General features: G+C 49.7%; 8 protein-coding genes across 8 annotated transcripts; 7 read left to right on the forward strand and 1 right to left on the reverse strand.

Annotated features, from left to right (window-relative positions):
- The first annotated feature begins 97 nt into the window (after positions 1-97).
- VC83_06165 (uncharacterized protein) lies at positions 98-2,229 on the forward strand. The gene is made up of 2 exons (XM_024469769.1): positions 98-1,677; positions 1,790-2,229. The coding sequence occupies exons 1-2, from the start codon at positions 292-294 to the stop codon at positions 2,003-2,005; spliced, it is 1,602 nt and encodes a 533-aa protein (XP_024324306.1). The 5' UTR covers positions 98-291; the 3' UTR covers positions 2,006-2,229.
- A 1,504-nt stretch (positions 2,230-3,733) lies between these two features.
- VC83_06166 (uncharacterized protein) lies at positions 3,734-4,269 on the forward strand (the record flags this gene model as incomplete). Its single annotated transcript, XM_024469770.1, has 2 exons — positions 3,734-4,005; positions 4,062-4,269. 2 exons carry the CDS (start codon positions 3,734-3,736, stop codon positions 4,267-4,269), a joined length of 480 nt encoding a protein of 159 aa, XP_024324307.1.
- A 636-nt stretch (positions 4,270-4,905) lies between these two features.
- VC83_06167 (uncharacterized protein) lies at positions 4,906-6,463 on the forward strand. The gene has a single exon (XM_024469771.1). The coding sequence runs from the start codon at positions 5,434-5,436 to the stop codon at positions 6,256-6,258; it is 825 nt and encodes a 274-aa protein (XP_024324308.1). The 5' UTR covers positions 4,906-5,433; the 3' UTR covers positions 6,259-6,463.
- A 6,616-nt stretch (positions 6,464-13,079) lies between these two features.
- VC83_06168 (uncharacterized protein) lies at positions 13,080-14,314 on the forward strand. The gene is made up of 3 exons (XM_024469772.1): positions 13,080-13,264; positions 13,313-13,836; positions 13,883-14,314. Exons 1-3 carry the CDS (start codon positions 13,172-13,174, stop codon positions 13,956-13,958), a joined length of 693 nt encoding a protein of 230 aa, XP_024324311.1. The 5' UTR covers positions 13,080-13,171; the 3' UTR covers positions 13,959-14,314.
- SNF1 (ATP binding) lies at positions 14,315-17,211 on the forward strand. The gene is made up of 4 exons (XM_024469773.1): positions 14,315-14,801; positions 14,851-15,686; positions 15,756-16,404; positions 16,450-17,211. Exons 1-4 carry the CDS (start codon positions 14,434-14,436, stop codon positions 16,922-16,924), a joined length of 2,328 nt encoding a protein of 775 aa, XP_024324312.1. The 5' UTR covers positions 14,315-14,433; the 3' UTR covers positions 16,925-17,211.
- On the reverse strand, positions 17,212-18,062 carry VC83_06170 (uncharacterized protein). Its single transcript, XM_024469774.1, has 2 exons — positions 17,960-18,062; positions 17,212-17,902 (listed from the first exon to the last, which is right to left on the reverse strand). Exons 1-2 carry the CDS (start codon positions 18,042-18,044, stop codon positions 17,229-17,231), a joined length of 759 nt encoding a protein of 252 aa, XP_024324182.1. The 5' UTR covers positions 18,045-18,062; the 3' UTR covers positions 17,212-17,228.
- VC83_06171 (uncharacterized protein) lies at positions 18,063-20,931 on the forward strand. The gene is made up of 2 exons (XM_024469775.1): positions 18,063-18,608; positions 18,665-20,931. Exons 1-2 carry the CDS (start codon positions 18,442-18,444, stop codon positions 20,640-20,642), a joined length of 2,145 nt encoding a protein of 714 aa, XP_024324181.1. The 5' UTR covers positions 18,063-18,441; the 3' UTR covers positions 20,643-20,931.
- VC83_06172 (uncharacterized protein) lies at positions 20,908-23,319 on the forward strand. The gene is made up of 2 exons (XM_024469776.1): positions 20,908-21,235; positions 21,285-23,319. The coding sequence occupies exons 1-2, from the start codon at positions 21,157-21,159 to the stop codon at positions 23,291-23,293; spliced, it is 2,088 nt and encodes a 695-aa protein (XP_024324180.1). The 5' UTR covers positions 20,908-21,156; the 3' UTR covers positions 23,294-23,319.
- Positions 23,320-23,826: the final 507 nt, after the last annotated feature.

Genomic DNA, 23,826 nt, shown 5'->3' on the forward strand with positions numbered 1-23,826 from the left:
TGTGCCCATGCCATTTCTGGTTAGATCATAATTCACATGCCTCGGTCTCGGTACCTCATCTTCGATGCAAGTGTGGGGAAGTCAGCGAGATGTATGACAATTTGCGGAGAGACCGTCATCATCTGGTCCGTCTCCTCTCCGTTCCCCTTTACAATATCACTGCAGCTCCTCCCCCTCGACTGCATCATCATATAAAACCTCTTAATTCAACACCAGAGATCTCTACGTTCGCAATAACGCCACCCTTCACGACTATTAAACACAAGCGCTAGTCAATAGCAAACCGCCGCCATGGCGCCATTGGACGCGTTCGAGAGCACGCCCATCGAGACCCTCCCCTCTATCGCCTCCGGCGTGCGCATCGCCTATGCCTCCCAAAAGACACGCCCCATCGCATGGCGTATCCAGCAGCTGCGCAAGCTCTACTGGGGGCTCGTGGATCTCACCCCTGAGTTCCTCGAGGCATTGAAGCTCGACGTCGGCAAGTCCGTCTACGAGTCCCAGGTTACAGAGATCGAGTGGTGCAAGAACGACATCGTCTTCGTCACCAAGAACCTCGAGAAGTGGGCACAGGACGAGTCACCCCCGGACATCTCTCTGCCGAATAAGTTCATGAGCCCCGTTATCCGCAAGCAACCACTCGGCGCTGTCCTCGTCATCGGCTGCTGGAACTTCCCCATCCAGCTCAGCATTGGCCCGTTCATCGGAGCCATCGCTGCTGGCTGCACCGCCGTGCTCAAGCCTAGCGAGATCAGCCCTGCGTCCGCGATGGTGCTGAAGAAGCTCATCGGGAAACTCGACTCCGACTGCTTCGCCGTCGCCAACGGAGGCAAGGATGAGACCACCGTGCTACTGAACGAGAAGTGGGACAAGATCTTCTACACTGGTAACTCCGTTGTTGGGACGATCATCGCGAAGAAGGCGGCCGAGACGCTGACGCCCATCGCGCTCGAGCTGGGTGGACGCAACCCTGCCTTCGTTACGAGAAACACAGACCTCCGTCTCGCCGCTCGCCGCCTGCTCTGGGGTAAGCACATCAACGCTGGCCAGGTCTGCATCAGTCAGAACTACACAATGGTGGATGCCGATGTCGCCGATGAGTTCATCAAGCAGCTACGTATCGCCAATAAGGAGTACTATCCCAACGGCGCAAAGGCCAGCCCGGATTTCGGTCGCATTGTTTCTGATCACCATTTCGCCCGCGTCAAGAAGATGCTTGATTCGACGCAGGGTAAAATTGTTATCGGTGGTGCCACTGATGCCGCGGACCGGTTCATCGAGCCCACGGTAGTACTGGTCAAGGACCAGAACGACTCGCTCATCACGGAAGAGTCCTTCGGCCCGCTCCTCCCTGTCCTCCCCGTCGCGAACCTCGACGAAGCTATCCGTATCGCTAACGAGGTGCACTCCACCCCGCTCGGCCTATACGCCTTCGGCAACAAGGAGGAGGTCAACCGCATCCTTACAGCCACCACTAGCGGCGGTGCCACCATCGACGACACGCTGTTCCACGCCAGTATCCCTACGTTGGCGTTCGGTGGCGTCGGTGACTCCGGACAGGGCAGTTACCGCGGAAAGGCCAGTTTCGACTGCTTCTCGCATCGTCGTCCAATCACCCGCACACCTGGGTGGATGGAGAAGCTGCTCGATATTCGTTACCCCCCATACAGTGGCAAGGTACGTTCTTTTACCCTTTCCCCCTCTCATTCTCACCTCCAGCCCAGCCTCGACTAGTTGTGTAGGCGGGGATCGTGATGAACTGAACCTAACCAAGCTAACTCCCTTCCAGCTCCAGAAGATGATTGCCACCTCTGCCGTCAAGCCCAACTTTGATCGCCAGCTGCGCACCAAGTACGGCATCACCGACTATCTCCGCGCCGCATTCCTTCTGGGCGGCAGCGGTGTGACGGGGGGCTTCACGAGGTGGGTTCTTTTTGTTTTGATCGCAGCAATTGCGAAGAAGGGGATTGATAGTCGCGGTGGGTTGCCAGACTACCTGAGGTAGGGGGCTATTGCTAAGGATGCGTAGGTGATCGTGCAAAGCTGTAGGTGATGTTGGAAGGGAGTGAATTTGGTGGAGAAAAGAATTGGGGGGGGGAAGCGATCTGTTGGGGAGGAGAAGCTGTTCGATCTGTATACTCCACCACAATGTTGCCGTCGACACCGTAAGATTATGTATGATCCGAAAATTTGTTTTAAGAATACCACAACGGAGAGGTTTTATATGTGTATGATATATTATGTTGCATTTCACGTAAGCGCCTTGGGCTTCTCTACCTACGAATAGCGTTGCTCCTATCTTGTGTCTGACATCTCATCGCTCCAGCATAGCGACACTGAGCTCGTATAAACAGCCGTCTGACTTAACCATAGCTTGGTGTTGATTCCACCACACCGGCTTTCTCCTCCACAGCACCTAGTACATCCGCGTTAGCCTCAACCAGCTCGGGAAAACGACCTAAATTCCGACTTGAAACGCTGTCTGTGCAGGTGCACACCCAATTACCCCACATCTGGTTTATCCCCATCAAACGCCTGTCCCATGGCCGGCCTACCAGCCGTAGACGTCTCAGCATCTTGTCCGGCCATAAGCAGCCTCCTTTTAATTCTGCTCCCTCAGGAACCTAATCCGCATCTGATATTCCGGAGAGGCAAGATTTCTGAAACCGGGCGTGGGCGCTGTGTGAGGTGCGCTTCCGCCAGCTTCTAATTCTTGCTTGGCCGCAAGCAGCCTCCTTCTGTTCTGTTCCTCTTGGCGCATCAGCTGCATTTGGAGGGCTTCGAGGCGGGAGCTACCGGTGGTGGGTGCTGTGCTGGGTTAGGCAGGCCAGGTTTCGTGTTCATTTGAGTCATGGCTGGTCTGTAAATAAATTTGTATGAATAAGTTGGATCGAATCCGAGATCAAAGCTAGCCACACCCAATAGTTCCAACATGAGTGATTGGTTAGGTAATATACGTGTCACGTGCCATGTGCCATGTGCCCATCCTATCGATGCGAACACGTGCCTCGTAGAAAATCTGGCCCAAGCTTTTTTCTGATTGGATAACCAACATCACTCTCCAACACTTTCGCCTCCACCACAACTTCATCATCCTACAAAGAAATCAACGCTACTTCAACCTTCTTACAGCCAAAACTCCAGCACCTGTCAACTGCCAACTTCTGAAAATACAATCGTCTTACGACATCAATCAAATACTTCAATCGTCTTCGACTTTACAACTCGTCACAACGTCACAGTTCGACCGCTGAGTCAAAGCACCAAACCTCTTACCACCACTTATCAACAACCGTGGCCGCCCTCAAAAATGGCTCTTTTGCAAACCAAAAGTAACAGTCAAAGTAATAATTGCGGTGGCGAGGTGGTTTCACGTCGTGCTGTCGTCCTCGCCTCGGCTTATGTCGTCGATCGTTCTTCGATGTTGACTGGATTCCATTACTCCACTACCGGGGCGGACGGTTAGTCACACCTCTCCCCCCTCTGACACCTGCGGCAGAAACTAACATACACACAGGGGCACAGTGGTATTCCTGAGGTCCCTTCCTCAGGCGTTCCCTCCCCGCCCTCCAGCCCCCCCCTCGCGGCCTTCACCTCAGCCAACGAACACGCCTACGTCTCTGGAAGCAAATCCCGGAGACACGGCGACGATGGCACCGCGGTGAGGGGGGGGCGTACCGGCGGGGCAGCGCATTCCATTCGGGAAGAGTGTGAGAGACTCTTCTGCGAGACCATGACTACTGTATTCCTTGGTGAGAGGGACTCGGTAGCGCATGGCTCCTACGAATGGACTGCGAACGCGTATTCACCCCCACAAGAGGGGATGGATGGGCAGAGCTATTTCAAGAACGCGGTCCAGCGCCACAATGGTGTTGGGTCGTGGCTAGAGCTATGGGACTACGCCGGCGGGTGTAGTTTCAAGGGCTTCGTGGCTGGGGCAGACGACGAAAGGTGTCTGTTTACGTTTTTTGATCACTCGGTCATCAATCGCGATTTGAAGCAAGCGTAGGTGCCCCCACAAGTTTTCCGAAGGAAGAATTCAAATGCTGACAAAAATGTAGATTGATGGCAATAATCGATCTAGCAAGCAGTCCCTTGGGATGTTCTCAGGTTGTGGTTTGTCTCGACAGGTCAATTTCGGCCGAGGATAGCAAGTCACTGCTGAAGAGCCTCCGATGGGTCGGCTTCGAGCTGGTCACACTCGACTTATGGGCAGAATCACGCAGCAGGCCGAGCAACGAGTGGCTTTTCCTTGGAATGGAGTTGTAGAGAAGACGGTTCTCCGACTCTCGCAGCCATACGTATAATATTTTCTTGGCAACGAGACACAGCAAGTTTTCGATCAGGTTCTAGATCAGGTTCTCAATTAGGTGGCGCGTGGAGGAGCATAGTTTGGGCGAGGTTTTTACGCTATTGGGGTTATTGGAGCATCTGCTGCGTCTGGCTCGTAGATTCTCTGTTGAACAGAGAAAAGAGAGATCACAGAATGAATATTTGCACAAAATGAAATTGATTTACAATATAATGATTACGTGTGGAAGCTATGAAACCGATGTGCTATGCCTTCTTTGTTCTACTGATAAACCAGCGCCTTGTGCCACGCAAAAGTACAAGAGGGACTGTCCGTAATGTCACCGTTTACAGCAACTATAGGCAAAATACCAAGTATGAGTTCTCAGCTTCGGTTGGTCCAACTTCGGACTTTGGCTGGCAGAATATGTCAGACGCGGAAGTGCCCGTAGCTGTAATCGATAAGCAGCATTTATCCAACCAGGCTACGTATAGGGGCTAATGCTGTTTATACAGGTTATCCCTACTTTATAGTACGTACATTTCTTGTATCGAAATGTTGAATATAGGTGGCTTAAACCCAAAAATTATAGTTTGCTAGATGTAATGTATGATTCTGACTTAACAATCATGACTTCAGCGGATTAAACTCTACCGCTACGAAACGAAACGGGATCATCCCAACTGTTCACTCCCCGCACTTGCTTTGAATGGCCGAATAGTCGGTCACACTGTCTCAAAGTTATTATTGACTGGCAAACTACTACAATACTTGCCCATATGCCCATCTACGTATTCTGGTAGTCCAGCTCTTCTCGTCCAAGCCACCTACTTATCGGGTGATCGATCACCTGCCCAAACCCTGCGATGATTAGCTGCGTTCTTGGACTCTCCAACTTCGCCCGACATTTCGTTATCTCTCTACACAAGTCGGCGCACTTTCAAGATACGGCTAGACGTGATATACTCTCCACGCCTTCTCGGGGCATCTACAGCCTTCAGGCTCCTCACCGAGACATAAAAAACCCGCCATACCAAGGTGCCGCCCTACGTCTCCAGCATCTGTGACCTACCCAGCTCCCGCCTCAACACACAAGTCTCAACCACGACCACATCTCTACCCTCTCGAACCAGCTACCAGCCATGCTTCCCCCCGAACCCCCATCCTTTGCAACCTACCTCGTCTCCTCCCTCACCACCCTCCCCCGCCCCTTCCGCAAGCGTCACTCCTCAACCCCCAGCACCAGTTCCACCAGCTCCACCGCCACGGCACCTACGATCTTCTCCCTAGCCACCAGCTTCGGATCCCTCAACACCTCCCCCAGCACCTCTCTAACCTCACCCACCTCGCCGTCCTCCTTCAGCCACTCCCCAGAGATCTACGACGTCGACCCAGACACAGACCCAACACAAACCTATAAACTCCACTGCGCCCGCCCCGACCACCTCAAATGCTCCACCTGCGCCACCGACCTCGCCTTCGCCTCCCAAATCATCAGCAAAGCCTTCACCGGCCGCCACGGCCGCGCGTACCTCGTCTCCCCGCCCGCCTCCCCCCGCGGAGCCGATAAAAATACACAGCCTAGCCTCATCAATATCACGATTGGCAGGCCTATGAGCCGGCAGCTGGCGACGGGGGCGCATGTGGTGGCGGATATCAGCTGTGCGATTTGTGAGAAGGTGGTGGGGTGGAAGTATGTTGATGCGAGGGAGGAGGGGCAGAAGTACAAGGTGGGGAAGTTTATATTGGAGATGAGGAGGGTAGTAGCTGTGAAGGGGTGGGAAGATGTGGTTGTTGAGAGGGGGAGGAGGGGGGAGATGGGAAGGGGCGATGTTGTGGAGGGGGAGGGGGATGGAGAGGATGTGATGTTTGATTCGGAGGATGAGGATGAATGTGATGGGATCTTTGCGGGGACCTGGGATAGGGTTGCTGTGAGGAGGAGGAGGGCGAGGGCAGCGTCTGGGTAGAGGGGGGGATGTTGATATGGATTAACGACTACGTCGTACGGTATGATAGTGACGGTGGTGGGAGTAATGGGGCTTTGTTTTGAGGACTGGAGCCTGGGAATTGCTGGAGTACTGGTGGGCTGGAGTTTCTGTCATACATACCCGCTTCACTGTAATTTAGATGACGGTTACCTGGGGCTGGAGCCTCGGGTTTAATATATAGGCATTCTTTTCAGATTCTAGGCCTAGGCTGTGTTTACGGATCCCGCGCAAGACACGTACAGTATTCGTGCCGTCCAAAGCCTGTAGAAGGACTGTGCACAAGAGCTGGTGGTTACAGCAATTATGGTCATAATAAAACGCTCAACTAACGTAAGTGACGGTGTAATGCGGGGGACTGGGTAACGCGGTGGATTTACCCCCACCAACTTCAGATAACTGTAAATAACTCAACAATGAATCGTCGCGAACACCTGGGTATTGCTGAACGTGAAACCTTAATAGCCCAAGCAGTATTAGACGTCAAATCTGGGAAGTACAAGAGCGCATATCATGCTGAGAAAGTGCGGGGTTACCTAAGAGTTCCGTGACGCGTCGTGCTAACGGAGGTTTGACACGCTCTCAAGCCCGCTAGCAACAGCAGAGTTTGTCAGGCGCACAAGAGGTGATACTTCTGAAGTGGATTAAGAACCTAACAATCACTGGTTATTCTCCGGGGCATCGGTTGTTGAAGGAAATAGCTGAAGAAATCCAGTTGCACCGGTCGTTTAACAGTTAGGAATTAGGCAAGAAAATACATATAACATAGACGAATCCAGATTTTCGATTAGGGCAATAGAATCTACTCGAATTATACTTGATTCAACGCTTCGTACAAAGCTTCAAGCGCATCCTAGCCATTAGGAATGGGCTTTAATAGTTGAGTGTATTTGCATAGATGGAACGATCCTTCTGCCCCTCGGGATCTTTAAGGGCAAGAATGTTCTTTAATTATAGATTCTGCCTTTAGTCATTAACTAGTGGTTCTTCTCTGCAAATACGAAAGGTTAGACAAGCAATCTCTATAGGTTAGAGTTGTTAAAACACACCTTTAAGCTAACAACACACATGAAAGCAGACAGTTAGCATCAGCTTCTTATATGCGATGGCTACGACTTACATATTAGCAGAAGTTTCATTATGCATTACATGTAGAACTGCATCGCATTGCTAATTCTTCCTCCTTATATATCGCATTTGTTACAACTGTTAGATGTTGTAATATTTAGCCTACTAAAAAAGAGTCTAACAGCAGCGCTCTCCCAACTCAACTAAGCGCAACTTACATGCATACAGAAGTATAAATGGATAGAGGTGTACATATAGGCACAGCTTGATGTATGCAATCATCAGAAAATTGAGTTAGCGTACTATAGTGCTGGCTTGTTTCCATTTAATCCCTAGCAAGTGTTATGTACACTGCCTAATGATGAGCTATTAGTCAGGTGTAATGGTGGGTGCACCAGATGTGAGAATCTAGCCACCCAAGGAAGGGATGATTTTACTAAGACAACACACTGTCTTAGGAAAAAGAGCCAAAGGGTCGTAGCTTAGACTATTCCACAATGCAGCAATCAGGTGTATGATGTAGTGGAGTGGTTTAGACAAGTTGTAACAAATGTTGAGTCTGAGAACTCAGGGATAAGTCAGAGGTTAGCACCTCACTGACTTTTCAGAAACAAGGAGTAACAAGATCAATGCTTGAAAGCTCGGAAAAGACGTGGAAGTATGTGATAGTCGATTTACTGTATTGTCTGCTTGCCCTTTCTTAAGGAAAGGGCAATCCTATTTATGCTAAAGGAGTGTAGTTCTCATTTTCCAAGACTTTCCATGACTAACCAGGCTTGGTAACTGTAGTCAACGTAAGAGAATCCCATAGAACCATCTCCTAGGTTCCTAGCCTATAGGAAGTGAAAGGAGGTCCAAGGTCAGAGTACCCCTATAGACAAATTATGTCATAACTTAACCAATCTTGTAGGTAACTAAGGAGCGATGACGTGTAATGAATCATAGACGGTTGTAGAAGCTTTTGGAGCTATCGTTCATGTTCCTAGGCCTCTAGTTGATAGAGATATGTCATGTGTAGTATTAGCCCAGTAACTAAGGAGTGATGTCATGTAATGAATCATAGAGGGTTGTAGAGATATGCTATGTGGTCATATCGGCCCAGTAACTAAGGAGCAATGACGTGTAATGAATCATAGAGGGTTGTAGCAATCGTTGAGTAGTATTGCTCTTGTTGTTGGTGTGACAAGCCAAAATATGTATAGTGACTTGTAGGTTTGAGAGGAGATTTCTAAGTTTGCTCTTGAGTTTGATAGCAAACTGAGTGCAACGAATGTCAGTATGACATGATCCCCCTCTTAAGGAAGTTTGTTGGCTGTCTGCTTGCCCTTTAGCCAGGTGGCTTTCTTAGAAAGAAATTCTAGAATGAGCTTAGATGCATTTTTTAGATTTCTCTTAGGCTCCCAAGTGTTGTCACTTGTAGGATAGCCTTTCCACTTAACGAGGAAGTAATCCTGGCCTCTAAGTGTCTTTTTGTCAAGGATAGACTCTACTTCATATTCTGGTTGATCCAAGATCAGAACAGGAGGTGGAGGAGACTGAAGTGGTCTTAAGGAACTTTCTTGTGCCTTAGACAAGAGAGATGCATGGAAGACATTATGGATAGTCCAAGTAGGTGGTAATGCAAGCTCGAAAGCATTCTTGCCAATAGTCCTTGTGATCTTAAAAGGTCCAAGTCTTTTAGTATCAAGTTTGTCTGAAGGTCTAGTAGTTGTGATATGTCTTCTAGACAAAAAGACTTGATCACAAACTTTGAATTGTGGTGCAACCACCCCCCTGTTAAAGGCCTGAGCCTGCTCGTCTTGTGCACACTGTATTTGAACCTTGAGATAGTCCTGGAGGCCCTTAAGGTAGATGATTCTTTCAGTAGCAGAAGGGTTTTTGAGATTTTCAGGACAATTCAGTTCTGCCACTTCAAACCTAGGGTGATAACCATAGTTTGCATAGAAAGGTGTCTCTTTTGTAGTGTTAGAGACTGTGTTGTTGTAAGCAAATTCTGCAAGATGGAGAAGATCTGCCCAGTTGTCTTGAGCATAGTTTGTATAAATTCTTAGATATTGTTCAAGTACAGAGTTGACTCTCTCTGTCTGGCCATCTGTTTGAGGGTGATAAGCTGTAGAGAAGCGTTGTTCCATGTTTAAGAGTTTAGAGAACTCCTTAAAAAAGTTTGAAGTGAAAACTGCTCCCCTATCTGAGATCCAGTGTCCAGGAATTCCATGATATTTAAAGACCACCTTGAGGAATAGCCACGCAAGTTCAGAAGCTGTGATAGTCTCATTGCAAGGCTCAAAGTGTGCCATTTTTGTGAGCCTTTCTACCACCACAAGGATAGAGTCATAAGGGGTAGCACCCCATTTTGGGATAGAAGGAGGCAACTTGACTATAAAGTCAATGGATATGGATGTCACGGTTCACCAAGGCATAGGGCGTCAGTTGGGTATTATGAATTAAACTCAATCTAGAGAAGAAAGGAAAGAGAAGAGGAGCACTCGAGCAGTGGCTCGATCTATATACAGCTATGTTGTTGTGTAGTGAATTTGTTACGACGGAACAAGAAGGCTGGCCAACTACAGGACAGGAAGGAGGGAGGTCGCATGAGACCGGCCCTGGTACCTGGAGGGGCAGCGGGGAATAGTAGTTCCGAAAGTATCACGTGACGGACTCGCAGGATGATGAGAAGAGTCCTAAGAGTCCAGGACTCCGAGGACTCGAGTGAGTTCCCAGGAGTCCACTAGGCACGTGACGGACTCGCAGGATGATGAGAAGAATCCTAAGAGTCCAGGACTCCGAGGACTCGAGTGAGTTCCCAGGAGTCCACTAGGCATGACGCCACTATATAAGTAGATAGTATTTCCTTAGATAGGAGCTTCGTGCTCAACTCAATACAGTATTTGTTATATACTAGTAACGTGTTACTTGAAGCCTTTGTGTCTGATCCCCTGCCTCCTCTGATAAGTAAACCTTTATGCAAGAGAACCTCTGTGTCTTCTATCGTTTAGAAGTCAGCGTTACAGAATTCTCTTTAGCAAGACTAGTTCTGAGAATTCACTCCACAACTGAAAACTTCGCTCCAACCCCGGAAAGCTCCCCACACCCCTGAACCCCCACTCGAGCTGCAAGGCGCACTTGATATCGTAACAATGGAGTCCCATGGGCGTTCTGGTATAGGTAGATGCTGCAAGAGGCCATAGGGCTTTTGCCGTGTAGGCTTGTTCAAGTTGCAAGTAGTGCAAGAAGATATATAGTCTTGAAGAGTAGTCCTTAGACTAGGCCAGTAGAACTTTCTTGTTAGAAGTTCATAAGTTTTTGCAAAGCCAAAGTGCCCTGCAGCTGGAGCATCATGAAACTGCTGTAGGAGGTGTAGCTGTAATCGTTTATCCCTTGGGACATAGATATAGCTCTTGAATAAGAGAAGTCCTTGCTGATTTTTTGAGAGATTTTGTAGTCCAACTTTCTCAAGAGAGGAGCCTTTCTTCTGGAGGTATTCCAAAGTTCTTTTGGCAAAGGGATCGTGGTTGTAAGCATCTTTGAATGCTTTAAGAAGTGTTGCTGAGGGTGTATAGTCTTTAAAGGTCTCTGGTTTCTGAGAAGAGGTAATGGGGGCAACTTGGTCTTGAGGGGATAAGTTTCCCTCTAAGTCCTCTGTAATGCGAGGGTTGCTTAAAGATGCTGCTATAAGCTTTGTAGAGTCTAACAGGGCCTTTGTATTGCTTATTTTAGCAGAATCTTGGTAGTCATGTCTTCTTGAGAGGAGATCTGCTCTTTGATTCTTGGCCCCTGAGACATGTTTTATAACAAAGTCAAAACCTCCTAGTTGTTCAGACCACCTTGCTTGTCGTCGATTGAGCTGTTTAGTGGTTGTAAAGGTCAAGAGATTTGAATGGTCACTGTAAATAGTGATAGGATAGTTTGCCTCTTCAAGGTAGCATCTCCAATGCTTTAGAGAACATACTATGGCAAGCAGTTCCTTGTCTGTAATGGGATAGTTTTGTTCGGCTGCTGATAGCTTTCTTGAGTAAAATGCCACAGGCTGTAGCTCTTCTTGTTTGTCTTTTGGAGCTTGGTATAAGATTCCAGAAATGGCAAAATCTGAGGCATCTGTCTCAAGAGTGGCAGGTTTCAAGGGGTTAAAGTGTAGTAACATTTTCCCTTCTTTGAATTCTCCTTTAAGAGCATCGAAAGCATCTTGCTGTGTCTTATCCCAGTGATACAAAGTGTCCTTGTGAAGTAATTGAGTAAGGGGTAAAGCCAAGGATGTATATCTTGGTATAAACCTCCTGTAATAGTTGGCAAACCCAAGGAAAGACTGAACCTCTTTAATGCTGGAAGGAATAGGCCACGTTTGTACTGCTTTTGTCTTTTCAGGATCCATCTGAATGCCTTCTGTTGAAATTCTATGTCCCAAGAAATCAACTTGAGACATATGGAAAAGACATTTCTCAAGTTTGCAAAAGAGTTGTGCTTGAGATAGCTTCTCTAAGACTTGTCTAACATGTAGAACATGCTCTTGAGTGTCTAAAGAGTATATAAGAATGTCGTCTAAGTAGACAACAACAAAGATATCCAAGTAAGGTCTTAGAATATCATTCATGAGAGCTTGGAAAGAAGCAGGTGCATTGGCAAGCCCAAAAGGCATTACCTGGTATTCAAAATGACCATAGCGTGTTCTGAATGCTGTCTTCCACTCATCACCTTCTTTGATGCGTATCAGGTTATAAGCTCCCCTGAGATCTAACTTGGTAAAGATCCTTGCTGAAGAGAGCCTATCCATGAGCTCAGGGATAAGGGGTAAAGCATATCTGTTTTTAACAGTGACTGCATTAAGGCCCCTATAATCAACACAGAGATGCAAGGAGCCATCTTTCTTCTTGACAAAGAGAATGGGAGCTCCTGCTGGTGAGGAAGAAGGTCTGATAAAGCCAGAACTAAGGTTCTCATCTAGGTATTCTCTGAGAGTTTTCAGCTCTAATTCAGATAGAGAGTAGATAGGTCCATTGGGAGGCATTGAGCCTTCTGCGAGTGGTATCTCATGGTCATAAGGCTGGTGCTTTGGCAGAATTGATGCCTTTGCCTTGTCAAAAAGATGTTGGTAGTCTTGGTATGCTAAAGGCAAAATGACCTCCTGAGATGATTTCTCCAAATCTGAAGTAGCTGCTATCTCCAGGACAGGTTGGAAAGGTTTAACCCATATCAGAGGTGATATATCGTCCATAGTTTGGTCAAAATCCTTGATCTGGGACAAGTTTGAGTCTTGGACCTGAATAGGGGTAACTGAGGCTTGAAGGGCTTTTTCAGTATTGAGCTCAGGATTTGAGCTAAACTGAAGCGATAAATGCTTCCAATTGATAGTTGGATCATGCCTTTGAAGCCATGGAAGACCTAGGATGACTGGGTACTTCATTGATATAACATCTAAAGAGATGGTGTCTGAAAATGTTGATTTTCCTAGGGGAATCTCAAGTTTGAGTACTGGGGTGTTGCAGGTAATGGAACCTGAACTGATAGGAGTTCCATCAATGACTCGGAGCAACTCTGGAGTGCGTTTGGGAATTGTAGGTAACTGGTGTGTCAAGATGAGGTCTTGAGATATAAAGTTGCCTGGACAAGGCGGTGCTGGTGGTGGGGGGAGGGGAGGATGGGTGCACTTGAGGCAATCGGCCATTTCTTAAAACATCTTTAAGCTAGGGCTGAAATCCTTGAATCTATAGCTAAGAACGTAGGAGCAATCACGTGAAATACCCCTGTCAAAGCTTAATTGGTGTTTGCTCCGTTTGCACTGATAGTCCCGAGGATATGATGCCAGGAAGCTCAAGAACACAAATCAAACAAAATGTTCGCTTCACCATTGAAAGTAGCAGCTCGAAGCTGTGCATTGAAGGCATTCAGGCGAATGATTGGAACATTGCCCAACAACTCCCACATAGTATGCTTCCCCGGCCGTGGATAAAATGCCCAAACTAAACCATACCAGTATACCTTCCCCAAGAACTCCACATCCCACTACCTCACGCTTCTCCCCTCGGACCCGCCGACTCCTGAGTTAGCGATTGGCACAACTGCTGCTATCCCTCCAACGCCCGACTCCTTCACCGAAAACCCACGCTTCCAGACCATTCTCCAAGAGGTACTGAAAGAGCATGCGCACAAAGATGAAGGCGTGCTCTCTCAGGCCCAAGCCTTCGCCGTAAACGCCACCTCTCAATTCAACAGCGGAGGCACTATATTCCGAGGCCAATCTAGACACAGAAGTGGTGATGCAACACACGGAGCCAGAGGGGATGGCGCGGGGGGGGCAAGTGGACAAGGCGGTGCTGGTGGTGGGGGGAGGGGAGGATGGGTGCACTTGAGCGACTCGAGGAATCCGCCGGATTACGGACGCATTGCATGGCCTGAGGACATATTTGGCAGTCTAGAGGTGGATGGGCAGGGGGACATGCTGGATGGGGGAAATTACCAGCCGAGCGGGACATATCGCGTTGTGACGAGGGAGGGGATGTGAGTTCGATCCTGTCTGTCCTGGGGGGCTTGCTAACATTTGTAGATTGGGACTGAGCGACTTTCTCAGAGAGAAGGTCGTACAGAGACTGAGGAAGGAAGAAGAGAAACTTCGCAGATGATGCTGAGTACCACTCGGTGAGGAGCAATTTCTTGTACAATATTGTATAATCCGGACACTATATGGAGTTATGTGACATATAATCCACGTGTCTGAAGCGCGTGGTGTGTAGGGAATGGTGGCGCGCCGGTCTCGGAGTCCATTCGGCGGAACAATGCCGAGCTGCCTAAAAAAATTAAGATATCAACTCAACGATAGAATAGCCCGAAGAATCTCTCCTTGTGCAATTGTCAATATCGATAGAGACCCTCATTATAAAATCCCAAGTAAACCGTAACTTTTCGTGTTGGATGACGTCTGTGTTTACCATACCCTTGTACAACTTCGCTTCGCTCGGAGGCGCTAGTGAATCGTTGGTGGGGTGCTGTCACCACTGTTGTAACTGTCAACCTCACCTCGAGCCCTCACCGAGGCCCCAACACGAACATACCACGATTCCCGTTCCTGTAGATCACAGCGTGTGACAAACTGCAGCGATGCAGCCCTCCCAAGGCTACGATGACGAGGAGCTCTCCATCTCGCTCGCTCCTTCGAACAACCGCCGTACACAGAACAAGCCGCCTGATGCCAGCTCCGGACGCTCTAACCGGCCGCGGGAGGAGGTTCGACGCCCGACTGTCCCTGCACGCAAAGCTGAGCAGCGCATAGGTGCATATGATATCAAGGGGACGCTGGGCGAGGGCTCTTTCGGCAAGGTCAAGCTTGCCGTGCACCGTGTTACTCAGCAGCAGGTGGCGCTTAAGATCATTGCCAGGAAGAAACTGATTAGTCGCGATATGGCGGGGCGAGTGGAACGCGAGATTGAGTATCTACAGCTACTGAGGCACCCCCACATCATCAAACTGTAAGATTCACTATCCTGGTTGTTGCTGGTTACTGACACACCCCGCTAGGTACACCGTCATCAAGACACAAACCGAAATTATCATGGTCCTCGAGTTCGCCGGCGGCGAACTATTCAATTACATTGTTCAACATGGAAAGATGACGGAGACCAAGGCCAGACGTTTCTTCCAGCAGATTATCTGCGCTGTCGAATATTGCCACAGACACAAGATTGTCCATCGGGATCTCAAGCCCGAGAACTTGCTGCTGGACAACGATCTCAATGTCAAGATTGCAGATTTCGGTCTCAGCAACATCATGACGGATGGTAATTTCTTGAAAACTAGCTGTGGAAGTCCTAACTACGCAGCCCCGGAAGTAATTAACGGCAAACTCTATGCTGGACCAGAAGTAGATGTGTGGAGTTGTGGTGTTATTCTTTATGTTCTCCTTGTTGGACGATTGCCGTTTGACGATGATAACATTCCGGCTTTATTCGCAAAAATTGCGAAGGGTCACTATGTTGTCCCAAATTATATGACCCCAGGCGCAGCCTCACTTATCAAAAAGATGTTGGCAGTGAATCCGGTACACCGAGTGACAATCGAAGAGATCCGCCAAGACCCCTGGTTCTTGTTAGATCTGCCAGCATACCTGATGCCTCCAGTAGAGGAATTCATGGATACTGGCGTGGATTCCGGAAAGGCCATAAACCCCCAGGGTATCGCCCCAGGAGCTAGCCGCGCAGTGCAAGAGAAACTCCACGACGCGGTGACAGAGAAACTCGGAAAGAAGATGGGTTACGGAAAGCAGGATGTTCAGGAGGCACTTGAAGCTGATGAACCGTCGGCGATCAAGGATGCGTATTTGATTGTGCGAGAAAACACAATTGCACAAGCAAATCGTGGGCCTCTCCCATCTGAACCTCATTCCCCTAATTCCATTCTTCCCGCTAACTATTATGTCTTATCAGCAAATATAAACGCCCTCCTAGGCTCCTCTCCACCGGCATGGGATGAACCTCTATCTTCACTGCGTGACAAGTCCATTGCGACTGTGTCGCAGAACGTTGTTGGCTCGGGAGACGTGGATGAAATGTCCCTGCCTGCCGGTCTGGGTGGCCTTACAATTCAACCCTCAGCTGAGCAGGCATCTTCGAGGTCTGGCTCCATAAATACTGTTCTGAGTGGCGATAGACCTGCTAGGCCTTTCATTAGCAAGATCGGAATCCTGCCAAGTAGCTTGCCAGCATACCATCGTGCGTATATGGAGGCACGTAAGACCGGTAAGGATGTACCTTCATCATCGCCAAAGGTGGATGTCGATCACGTCGAAACAAACCGCGCCAAATCGAGTGAAGAGCAGGCCGAGACAGCTAGACGCCTTAATCCGCATTCTCGCCATCAGCTGAAGCTCGATGAAGGAAACAACAAGCCTGCTGCAATGACACCAGTCCCTCAGAAGAAATCGAAGCCGACAAAGTGGCAATTCGGTATTAGATCTCGTAACCAGCCCCTGGAGGCCATTGGCTGTATTTACAGGGCGCTGAAGAAGCTTGGTGCAGAATGGGTCGTAGATGAGAATTATCGCCAAGTCACCCAGAAGAAGAACGACAACGAGAGGTACGTAGTCCTACATGGTGCTCGAGCAAGGACTGACCACTACAGACAACGAAAACGCAGCTTCGGCTCCAACGATAGCGACTCTGATGATGGCGGCTCTCTACACCGCTTCAACTCCCAAGACAACCTGGCGAAGGACTTCCCGCCTGGCGCACAGTACAAACTCCCCGCGGACCCATGGGTGCTTCGTGTCCGCTGGCGCAAAGGAGGCATGTATGCTCCCGGCACGGTCCCGCCTGGGTCGACCCATTCCTCCCAAATTGATCTACGCCGCCAGTCTCTCGCATCTATGAGTAGTGTTTCGGGCTCCGGACCATTGAACGATCCGGAGGAAGGTGTTATCATGCACCTCGATATCCAACTGTACGAGATGGAGCAAGGTGTCTATCTGGTTGATTTCAAGTGTGCTGGTTATGAGACCGCGGCGGGCGTTATGCTCGAGGAGAAGGACGTCACGTCGCCGTTTCCGTTCCTAGACCTATCGTCGACGCTGATTATCGCTCTTGCAGAAGCGGATTAAGGACCTGGCGTCTACACTGATCATTACTCTTGCGAAGGCGGATTGAAGGGGTGCATGCATATGTATGGTACAGGAGCTGGGTTTGGCGTTCGGCGATGGTGGGGTTCTATGGTGGAAAATATGCGTGATTATCATGGTTGGCGCCGGATTGCAGGTTACAATACCCTGGCGATCGTAGAAGACGATCACCACATTCAACTATTGTTTGATTGCTTTATGATTGCATGATTACCTATAGTCAACCAAAGATTTGATTTATTATGAATACATGAGTAGTGTACAAGGGTATATATTAGTCGTTTTGTCACCTCCGCGTTGCCTGCCCAGGGCTCCAAGCCTGTGGCTGCCAATCCTCGCTCGGGCCGCCACGCGCATTCTTCCATGGATCTCCTTTCGGCGGCGGGGGGGTTGCTGGCTCCCTTCTCGCCGCTTTCTCCGGGTCGGACACTCGCGGGTTTGTATATACCTTCGGCGCCGGCCCTCCACTAACCTTCATCCGCTCAGATTCTCGGTCCAGAATCTCTTGTCCACTCGCAACTGTACTCGTAGTCGTCCCTCCTTGTTTCCCTCCCGCAGCAGCGTCACCCCCCATCGTAGGCCCTCCCGCATCCACACCCACCCCAGCAGTCCCCCTCCTCGTCGCGGCCTGACCCGCAGCAGTCGCATTGCCCATTCCTAGCCCCGGCCCCATCTGCTTCATGTTCGGCCCACCCACCAGCCTACCCTTAGCCTCCCATCTCTCATCTGCCTGCGCAGCCAGAACTTTAACCCTCCTCCGCCTAAGAACATCTAGCTCCTGCTCCGCGATCGTTGGCGCAGCTTGGCGCGTATGCCGCAACCACTGGTGCCACGCGGGCGTGATGTGTGACGAGACGTCTGAGTACTGTACGTGGGGTGGGTAGTCGACGATTCGGCGCATGCGACCTGGGGAGAGCGTATCGCGGAACTCCCAGTATGTGTTTCCCTGGAGGTCAAGACCTGGGGGGATAGTTAGCTTTGAGTTGGAGCTGGGGAAGAGGGTGGTGGGGGACTGACCAACGAGGAAACGCCTGCGCCAGGGGAGGCGCATCGATTTCCATTTTAGCCAGGCTTTACGGAAGGAGCTTGTTGGGGCGGACATGGTTGGTTTGTTGACCGGGATTGCGTTGCTGGGGATTTTATTTTGAAGGGCGAGATAATCAGGGCGTTCAGCCACAGCGGGCGGGCAGTGTGGCGCAGGCCTACAGACGTCACATTCCACGCACGCTGTTTGTTGCTGGCCTTGTTCTTGTTGACGGCTAATGTAAATAAGAGATGCGCCGGGAGCTGTAGTTTCTTTGTCAATATTATTCACCTGCGGTACTTCACAGGCACGACTGTCATTTCGGAAACTAGTAACGGCCCTCGATCTGCTACTCGAGAACCATTGTAAGCGCATAGAAGCGAAAGTCAGGCATAACACGACGGATTTGGGTTGATTTGAAAGCGAACAACACAACACATACCAAAGCACATATCGTCAACCTTCATAAGAAGCCATGGCGTCGGTGTCATCGCTAGATAAGGACTTGCGCAAAATGCGGTTGGACAAATATACTCCGCAGGCAGCGAATGAAGTGCGGGGCTGGATAGAAGGCATCCTTGGTGAGCGACTCGCCGGAGGCGACCTGCTCGATGCACTCAAAGATGGCGTCGCGCTATGCAAGTACGTATCTCTAACTCTTCCTATACTTCTTCATTGTCGTTAACCAATGGTTATAGGCTCGTCAACCTCGCTGTCCCCTCGCCCGGCGTCAAATTCAAGACCTCCGCCATGCCATTCGTCCAGATGGAGAACATCTCGCTCTTCCTCCGAGCCTGCCAATTGCCGCCTTTAAATCTGCAACCGCATGACGTCTTCCTCACTGTCGATTTATACGAGCAGAAAGATCCCACGCAGGTCCTACAATGCATTGGCGCATTCAGCAGGGTTGCGAACCAGGTGCAGCCATCGAGGTTCCCCACTGCTATTGGGCCAAAGTCGAGATCGGGAGTCATGAGCCCCCAAGGCACCGGAACCCCGACAGTTGGAGGAGGGGGCTTTGGGAGTAGGGCGCGAGGCGCTAGTACCACGAGCAATACGTCGTCAGCTTACAACCAAACCGGGCGTAGTGGCGCCATGACACCAACACGAACAGGCGAGACGAACACGGGGCGGCGGAGTCCAACGAAGGCTGTTAATTTGTCCACTTCACCAGGTGGTGGCACTAGCAGTTGGAGCAAGAAGACAGACGAAGGTGTTACGGCGCCTGCTTGGAATATTGCACAATATGGATATATGGGCGGCGCGAGCCAGGGAAATATGGGCATTGCATTTGGAGGTCGGAGGCAAATTACAAGTGCTGGGCCACACGTACCGAATATGGCAGAGAAAGTGAGGAAGAGGAAAGAGCAGGAGGCTGAGGAGGAGCGGTTGAGGGTGCAGGCGGAGGAAGCGGAGCATCATAGGCGAATTGAGCGCGAAGCTGAGGAGGAGCGTGCCAGGATTGAAGAAGAAGAACGATGGGCGGCAGAAGAGAGGAAGCTGAAGGAACAGGCAGCTGAAGAGAAGAAGAGGTGGGAGGAGGACGAGAGGCGCTGGAAGCAGGAAGAGGAGAGACGTCAGCAAGAAGAACGGGAGGCCGAGGAGCGCCTAGAGAAAGAAACTCGACGATCACGGGCGACTTCCGACGCGCGCTTGCAAGGTCAGTTTCTAAGTCAATATCAGGCAGAACGTGGCCTCGCTCGTAGAGATCGGAGCAAAAGCCCAGGACCGTCGGGTAGAGTTCAAGAACTTGAGCGTGAGCTCGAACTTGCACGAGATCGTGAGCGACGGTATGAACGCGAGCGCGAGGAGAGAGTTAAATCGCGCGATCGCGACGCTACCGAAGCTCACGACCTTTCGTCTCGCCTGAAGCAGAGAGGCCCGTCTAGGACGCGTAACCGATCTCAAAGCCGACCACGAGCCCCGTCCCATAAGAATAGCGAAGATTCATGGGTTGCTGATGAGCGTGATTACCTCCGCAAAGAATGGTCAAAGCAAAACCACGACGATACTCCGCCGCCGAAACCCTCGCGCAGCAACCAGTTTGCTGACGAGGCACCACCGCCACAGCCTCCACGGGGGTTTCAGCATACAGAGGAGGCTGCCCCCTCAAAGCCACCACGTCCGCTACCTGAGCCAGTAGCGCCTATTCGAGTTTTGAAAAACAATACTGGCCCGTCTTCGCGCCCGCTGCCTGACCCTTCAGTCTATCAATCCCCACCTTCAGCAGCAGCGGCACCTCAGAGCCGCACAGACCGATACCTTTCCTCCAACCCCGCCCCACAAGCCGCGCAGCCACAAACAACCTACGCATCTGAGCTAGGTGCCTTTGACTCCACTGCGGAGCGTGATGCCGAAGACCGCCGGCGAGCAGCATCCCAGACGAAGACCAAAGCAGGTGGCTGGGCCTCGAAGTCGCTGCTAGAGAGGGAGATGGAGATGGAGAGAGAGCGACAGAAGGAATGGGAGGAGGGGCAGAAGGCAACTGCGCAGGCGGCGAAGATGGGAGGACAGACGGATGGAGTAGATGGAATTGGAGGAGGGATTGGAGGCCGATGGGATGTGAATCAGTGGACTGGGTATACAGGTGGAGATGGTCAGAATAGGGGTAATCAGGGGATTGGGGCCGGGAGGAGGCAAATTGTGGGGCCCAGGCCACCGCCCCCAGGACGTTGAATAGGAAAAAGTAGAGTGTAGAGTTTGGCAGGAGTAAATAGAGTTTCTCTAGTTGTTGGGCATTTGGGACAATACTGGCTCTTGGAACTACGTTCCTAGAAGTACGCTACACAGTGTAGTCTATATACCGCTAGGCGGTATATATACTACTGTATGTCCAAATTTGTGCTCAACACTATTAACCGATGTGAGAATAGCATCACGTGTTAGCTTCGCCGATTAACCGCCGATCACGAATAAGTACACAGTGTGACTGACAAGACACTTCCTTCTCCACGACATAAGGCGAAACAAACCCCCAAATTGCCCTTGACAAACAATCTTTGATTGGGTGGGGGTATTGACTGAGCTTATTGCATTTAATTCCATTAATAACCCTGAAAAGGCGGCATTGTATAATCGCAAGTCGTGAATATGGCATAGATCAAAGTGTATACTCTATCCGTGCAACTGCAAGAGCTTCGAGAAGAACAGCTGTTGGCTTCTACTCACATATATATTGTCATACTTAGTTATGGACCCGGGTTCTGTGGTTGGAATCGTTCTGGGCGTGGCTGGTCTCGCTGGGCAAGTATTCTCAGGATGCATCACAAGTAGGGAGCTGTCAATTTCTTATCAATATCCATAACTAATAATCTCCAGCAATACAATTTATTATTACGGCTAGAGATATCCATAAAGATCAGCAATATTTGGTTCTAAGACTACGGCTCGAGCAGGAGAGGTTGTTGGCTTGGAGTGAGGCGTCCGGGCTGTTGGATTATGGGCCAGAGAATAGTTCAAAGTTGTTGGAGTCCAACGTCTTTGGACTTCACAGATCAACTGTGCTCGATCTGCTGATTCAGATAAAGGTCCTCTTTGAAGATTTTGAGATAACGCAAAAACGTCACATGAGGTTACGTGCGGAGTATGAAGATACTGAGAACAGGCGGGTTCCCAAAGAGCGAGGACAAAAGCTGGGCTCAGCTCCAGAACTGCTGCTGGATACCCATGAGACTTCTGTTCCTCTCTCACCTACAAAGAGGAAATACATTATGAATGCACTAGAAACGTGGAAGAATACATCTAAGTCCGGGATGAAGCGGCTTCGTTGGGCGGCTTTTGATAAGGCCGACTTCGAGATATTGTTGCAACAGTTCTCTGTCTTGAATGACAATATGACGGGCCTTCTTGACACGAGGTTGCAAAGAGAGATATGGAACACAACACAAGATACGAATAGAGCAGTGTTGCAATTACACCATGAACTTGCAGATCTACAACAAATTGTCAAGGCCACCTTTGCTATGACAACTCTTTCTCTTCAAGGTCAAGTCACCACAGACCCTCCACCATATCAAACCACCCACAGCAAAAAGAACAATGCCAGTGGGCTCGAGACTCTTGCACAGTTAGCTAGGTTCAAGGCATTCAATGAGTCAATTGAAGCCGACGCTCCGCCTGACTACAATACCGCTAGCATTCTTAAACTCGGTGACCCCAGTGCCGAGAAGGTGGCCATGAAAATCCGCAGATCTGCTATCACGTTTAACTCCGACGTTCGGGCATCCCGCTGCGAAGCTACCTATCTAGTTGATGGTATTAGCCGATGCGTTTGGATCGAATGGAAAGAATATGAGTGGGCTCCTTCAAGCACACCAGGCCCATCCCCGTTGATTATCGACCGGGCACAGAAACTCGCTGCTCTCCTACATCATAAGCCCAAACCAGCACATTTCCGTGTTCCACATTGCCTTGGATACTTTGACAATGCAGAAATAAACAAGGAACCCAAACAAACCTCAGACTCGGATTCTGAGTCGGATGAGGGAAAGGAAGAGGGTGAAGATGAAGATGAAGATGATTGGGCTTTCCGCATCGGCTTCGTCTTTGAGAAACCACATGGAGTAGACCCATCCACGCCGCCAGTTTCGCTTCTGCAACTCCTACAAGATACTGAACTCTCAAATCCAAGCATCACCGACCGTGTTGATCTTGCAAAGGCACTGGCAAACTGCATTCTGTATCTTCATTCTGTTAATTGGCTCCACAAGGGACTCCGAAGCGATAACATTATCTTCTTCCCACGTACCGGCCGTGGTGTTCAGCAGAACCGTACAGCAGACCTGGACTACAGCGAACCCTATCTCTCTGGGTTCGACTTTGCGCGGCCAGCACGACCTGGTGAATTCACCGAGCAACCGGCGGATGATGTGGAGTTTGGCATTTACCGCCATCCGTCAACACTCAACATGGGTCCAGAACGACCTGCGTATCGGAAAAGTTTCGATATATACTCTTTTGGAGTTATCTTGGTCGAGCTGGCATACTGGTCTAGTATCGATAGGGTAATGGCTCGGCTTCATACCGAGAGTCTGCAGCATTCTCGCAGCAGCATCGCGGGGGGCGAGGTTTTTGATCTGGAGCGTGCACGTGGACACCCGAAGCTAGTTGAGACTATCCGGGCAAAACTTCTGGATGACAGCAGTGTGAGCGAGTTAGGCGCGAGGATGGGGGGGGTGTATAAGGAGGTTGCTCGAAGATGTTTGCGAGGCGGCAAGGAGTTGGGGATTGAGGAGGGTGAAGATGAGACGGGAGGGGAGGTGGCTGCGACATTAAGTATGACATTTTATGAAGAGGTTGTTAAGAAGTTGGAGGGAATACAAGTGTGATCATTCCAGAGAAAATTGTATGTATGGATTTGAGTGTTCTTAAACCTATTAATACTTAAGTCTCTTTAGAGCTTTTAATATAGCTTTCGGCTCAAAATTTGATATGGTTCGCACTTAACAGAGGCGTTCCATTTCGCCTGCAAACTCTTTGATTTGAACAGTCACATTAACAGTCTTAGTGGAGAAAATTTACGACTCAACAGCATCGAAGTAATCCAGACTGGTTTTAAAAACAAGTGTGTTGTATTGCTAGCCTGCCCTCGTGCATAGTTTAGTGCAATGATCGACACCTGTAATATCCATCAAACTCGTGTCAGTAGGATGCCCATGAGCAAGCCTATTCTTTCTTTTACTCCGAAGTAAATAGAAACTAAGCTCAAGAGGTTGCCGTTTGCGGTCCCTTTCTTGCCCTTACTCATGTTTCACAAATCTCAGATGGCTAGACACGCTGTGATATGGTTATACAAACAAATATCCTACATGGATGCCCTCTCGCGCAACACTTGGCATCTCTTACTTCTAGAACCACCCAT

Source organism: Pseudogymnoascus destructans (assembly GCF_001641265.1).
Source record: "Pseudogymnoascus destructans isolate 20631-21 unplaced genomic scaffold scaffold_10, whole genome shotgun sequence".
In the NCBI taxonomy this organism is placed as follows: domain Eukaryota; kingdom Fungi; phylum Ascomycota; class Leotiomycetes; order Thelebolales; family Thelebolaceae; genus Pseudogymnoascus; species Pseudogymnoascus destructans.

Bases quoted from the DNA above. Each gene is read 5' to 3' on its own strand.
- VC83_06167 (XM_024469771.1), top strand. From the start codon at position 5,434: ATGCTTCCCCCCGAACCCCCATCCTTTGCAACCTACCTCGTCTCCTCC.
- SNF1 (XM_024469773.1), top strand. From the start codon at position 14,434: ATGCAGCCCTCCCAAGGCTACGATGACGAGGAGCTCTCCATCTCGCTC. The intron at 14,802-14,850 runs GTAAGATTCACT...ACACCCCGCTAG, and splicing joins CACCCCCACATCATCAAACT to GTACACCGTCATCAAGACAC. The intron at 15,687-15,755 runs GTGGGCCTCTCC...ATGTCTTATCAG, and splicing joins CACAATTGCACAAGCAAATC to CAAATATAAACGCCCTCCTA.
- VC83_06172 (XM_024469776.1), top strand. From the start codon at position 21,157: ATGGACCCGGGTTCTGTGGTTGGAATCGTTCTGGGCGTGGCTGGTCTC. The intron at 21,236-21,284 runs GTAGGGAGCTGT...AATAATCTCCAG, and splicing joins ATTCTCAGGATGCATCACAA to CAATACAATTTATTATTACG.
- VC83_06170 (XM_024469774.1), bottom strand. From the start codon at position 18,044: ATGTCCGCCCCAACAAGCTCCTTCCGTAAAGCCTGGCTAAAATGGAAA. The intron at 17,903-17,959 runs GTCAGTCCCCCA...CTATCCCCCCAG, and splicing joins GCGCAGGCGTTTCCTCGTTG to GTCTTGACCTCCAGGGAAAC.
- VC83_06168 (XM_024469772.1), top strand. From the start codon at position 13,172: ATGTTCGCTTCACCATTGAAAGTAGCAGCTCGAAGCTGTGCATTGAAG. The intron at 13,265-13,312 runs GTATGCTTCCCC...AAACCATACCAG, and splicing joins TGCCCAACAACTCCCACATA to TATACCTTCCCCAAGAACTC. The intron at 13,837-13,882 runs GTGAGTTCGATC...TAACATTTGTAG, and splicing joins GTTGTGACGAGGGAGGGGAT to ATTGGGACTGAGCGACTTTC.
- VC83_06171 (XM_024469775.1), top strand. From the start codon at position 18,442: ATGGCGTCGGTGTCATCGCTAGATAAGGACTTGCGCAAAATGCGGTTG. The intron at 18,609-18,664 runs GTACGTATCTCT...CAATGGTTATAG, and splicing joins GATGGCGTCGCGCTATGCAA to GCTCGTCAACCTCGCTGTCC.
- VC83_06165 (XM_024469769.1), top strand. From the start codon at position 292: ATGGCGCCATTGGACGCGTTCGAGAGCACGCCCATCGAGACCCTCCCC. The intron at 1,678-1,789 runs GTACGTTCTTTT...ACTCCCTTCCAG, and splicing joins ACCCCCCATACAGTGGCAAG to CTCCAGAAGATGATTGCCAC.